Genomic DNA, 3383 nt, shown 5'->3' with positions numbered 1-3383 from the left:
GATGCCTCCGTCCTGGACGTGGCAGCAAGGTCTATTGATGCCCTGTCCACATCCAAGCCGTCTTTCTTGCAGTATAAGGACCAGGCGTTGTTGGGTCTTTATGAATCAATGTTGAAGTCACCGGTAATGATGAGAGGCCTGGTACACTCGGCAGATTTATTGTAGGAATCATTGGCCCCACTTTTTGCGTAATGCACGTGGTCCACGTTGCGGACTACGTGGACGAGTGGATAGTAGTTGAGCATCTTCCAGGGGTGTTCTATCTTCAGCTTCCTCGCTTTCCTTGCGTCCGCCGCGGTGGTGTAACGGTTACGATGCTCGGCTGCTGACCCGAAGGTCGCGGGCTCGATTCCAGCCGCGGCGATCGAATTTCAATGGAGGCAAAATGCTAGATGCCCGTGTACTGTGCGATCTTGGTACACGTTAAAGAATACCAGATGGTCAAAATTTACAGAGCCAATTGCTACAGCCTCTCTCATAATCATATCGTGGTTTTGGGACATAAAACCCCGACAATTATTATTTTAATCACGTTCCTTGCGTGTCAATATGTGCGTGTTCGTGGTTACTGTGTTGTTTGAGACTCTGTATCACCTGTGGCACGTACGCACATAACATGAACTCTGGTATGCGGATATGTGCCACACGTGACTGAGAAAAACGGTTTCATGACGTACGCGACAGGTATTTTGCGTTATTCATGTCATGACCACTGAATTGTGTTCGTCATACACTGATCCCCTGGTATGCCAATTTTGATATATTACAAGTTATGGAGACGACCAGGAGAGCGCCCAGACGTACGCAGCTAAATAGATAGATTGATAGAAACGGGCAAAGCCTGAGGTTCACTAAGAAATGCTTCGCATTTAAAATTGAAATGTAACGTCAATGTAACGACATGTTCCAATTTTCGAAATGTAACTGGAACGAGTTCCTTTCGCACTGAAGGAACTTGTAACGGGAACTCGTTCCAAGATTGGGAAGGAACGAGGAACGAGCTTTCGTTCCTGTTTTAGAGGAACGTGTACAACACTGCGATAGCGAAGCCTCTCAGGTCTGGTTTCCCTTTTGTCGCTCCGGTGCCGCCAATGACGTCTTTACAACACTTCCGTGCTGTGGCAGTCACCAGCACTTGCCCGAATGATGTGGCCCAAATAATGTGGTGTGTGGCCAAATTCTGACAAATTTATGAAGGTTTCATCCAGTAGACTAACATGCACTTTGGCTGGGAATGAAAAAGCAGTCAGAATTTCCAAATTAGCGGGTGTCAAATTAACGAGCTTTTACTGTAGCGGCAAATTATTTTTGAGTGGCATCGGAGCCATAGATATGTAGTTTTGTAGCAGAGAAAGTGCCTTGTGGAGCGGTCAACATCCTGAGAAGATTTCAGTGAGCAAACTCTGGCTTTCAAAAAATATGAATGCTAAGAGGGCAAACTTCACGTGAAGTTTCTGTGGAAGATTCTATGCTCGGCTTTCTAAGCAACTCAAAAAGAAATCTCATCAATCTGCAACTGTATGAAACTGTAATGGTAGTAAAAGTTCTAGTAGTAAATAGGATGAAAGCGCAACACAACAGCAATAAAAATCTCCGTACTGAGCATAAGAGGCACGAAATACATAGCTAAAACGAATAGCTTCACTACTGTTGAAACTCAAGTCATCAAGGTTGCCCAAACTAAGCAAGACTTCAAGATAATCTAAACTGGCACTGTTAACAAGGAGTAACGTCACTTATTCATTGACTGAAGAAACGAATAAATTTCTTTCATTCGGTCTAGCACACCTGGCAGCTTAGATTTCACATCACCAAGTAAAATGTTCCCATTCTGAACCTTGTCTATGTCCTTTGCTGCCAATCCCTGTGTGATCAGTTGTTGATAACCTTGGTGACCAGCACATTCTGTAGCACCAGTTCTGTGATGGGACCTTAGCATGATTTTGCTGAGCGCTGCCAATCATTTATCTACAGGACGGTACGTGAATGCGCATTCATTCCAAGCACCCCTGGCTCCAACAGCCAGGAGAACACTGAGCTCACTGTGCAGCCCGAAGAACGGATGATACTGTTGAACACCAAACGGTTCACCATAGCTAGGTACATGACGCACCATAGTCTACAGCTGGGCAGCTTTCTTTTCTTCAGTGTGTGTAACCAGCGGCATACATACGTCCAGCATTTCCCGAGCAGAAACTACCATCACCTAAATTTAGAGAATAATCGTAGTGAAATGCCATTCCAGTACAGTTTGGCCCAACACTTCTGCTCCTGCAGAACTGTAGGCAAGATTCTTGCACTAACTTGACTGTGCTTGCTCTTTCAAAGCATTTCATCAGGGAATGTAAGGTCGCCCTGCTTATTTCAAAGGGTTACAACCTTTACATGGTGCCTCCCTTTTAAAAAAAAAATGTCTAAAGACCTATCTACTTTTGCACCTGGCAAGACATATTAAATAGTAATAGAAATACCGTGTCGCTGCACGTAGGGCTTGTTGTCAAATATAATAAAAGCTACGTTCAGATAAAATTCTAAACCTTATCGTATGCTTCGAAATGTTCTGCTCAGATTGCATGCACAACTTGGACTGCATTCTGGAACTTACGCGAGCACATGCGATGATAATGCTGGAATGCACAATGTATCAATGACTGACACCCTTGCTATTGTTGTACCATGAGTGTTACTTCTTTTGCTGGGCACCTAAGAACGAGTTTCGTCTTGACCAATTTGACTTGTGTGTTCACCATCACAGCTAGGTGACAATATCATGGGGGTTCTGCGAGTTGAAGAACAAGAAGTGTGTTGTGGCTACTTAACCTAGATATTAGCCACAGCCAGTGCCAAGTGATGCAAAGAACACTGACATTGTGGCAGTATTGCTGCTGTCTTATCCACACACCTTCCGGCTGGACACTGCAGTTACGCCAAGATCATGAGCCATCATTTCCTCAACACAAGATACCACAGCTTCACTGTTGTTTTCATAGTTACTTCCCATACAACACATCAGAAACAAATTTAAAAAAAAAAATTTGCAGCGGCTTAGCTCGGCTATGCCAGGATATACGTAGCGTTAGCAAAGGTTCAGCTGATTATTCTTAGCTTTCCAGATTGTCTAGGATTATTGTAGTCGCTCAAAAGTAGAGCAAGGGTCAAATGAGTAGCTTAAAATACTTGTGGAGTCGCTTGACGCTTCGGTGTGGGTCACCTGACCCCCGTAGGAGTGTTACCGGCAAGAGTCGTTTGACTCCCTATAAGTGGTAACGTAATCCTTCGGATGAGTGTCTTTCCACTCTTCCTAGAGGGTCAGGGGACTCTCCTAGAGCGAGCCGACCCTGACCCACCAAGAGAGTCACCGTGACTATTTAAAGAGAGTCCTA

At 44.6% G+C, this 3383-nt stretch overlaps 1 protein-coding gene across 1 annotated transcript in view; it reads right to left on the bottom strand.

Moving 5' to 3' along the window:
* Positions 1 to 2094, bottom strand: part of LOC119386325 (lysine-specific histone demethylase 1B-like) — a 14619-nt gene extending 12525 nt beyond the window's left edge. Inside the window, exon 1 of the mRNA XM_049414312.1 lies at positions 2044 to 2094. Within this exon, the coding sequence (XP_049270269.1) occupies positions 2044 to 2094 (51 nt within the window). The remainder of the gene's footprint in view (positions 1 to 2043) is intronic.
* Between the last annotated feature and the right edge of the window lie 1289 nt (positions 2095 to 3383).

This window comes from Rhipicephalus sanguineus, chromosome 3 (assembly GCF_013339695.2).
Source record: "Rhipicephalus sanguineus isolate Rsan-2018 chromosome 3, BIME_Rsan_1.4, whole genome shotgun sequence".
NCBI lineage: Eukaryota > Metazoa > Arthropoda > Arachnida > Ixodida > Ixodidae > Rhipicephalus > Rhipicephalus sanguineus.
The sequence above is the reverse complement of the archived record's forward strand: the minus strand, read 5'-3'. Positions and strand labels throughout refer to the sequence as shown.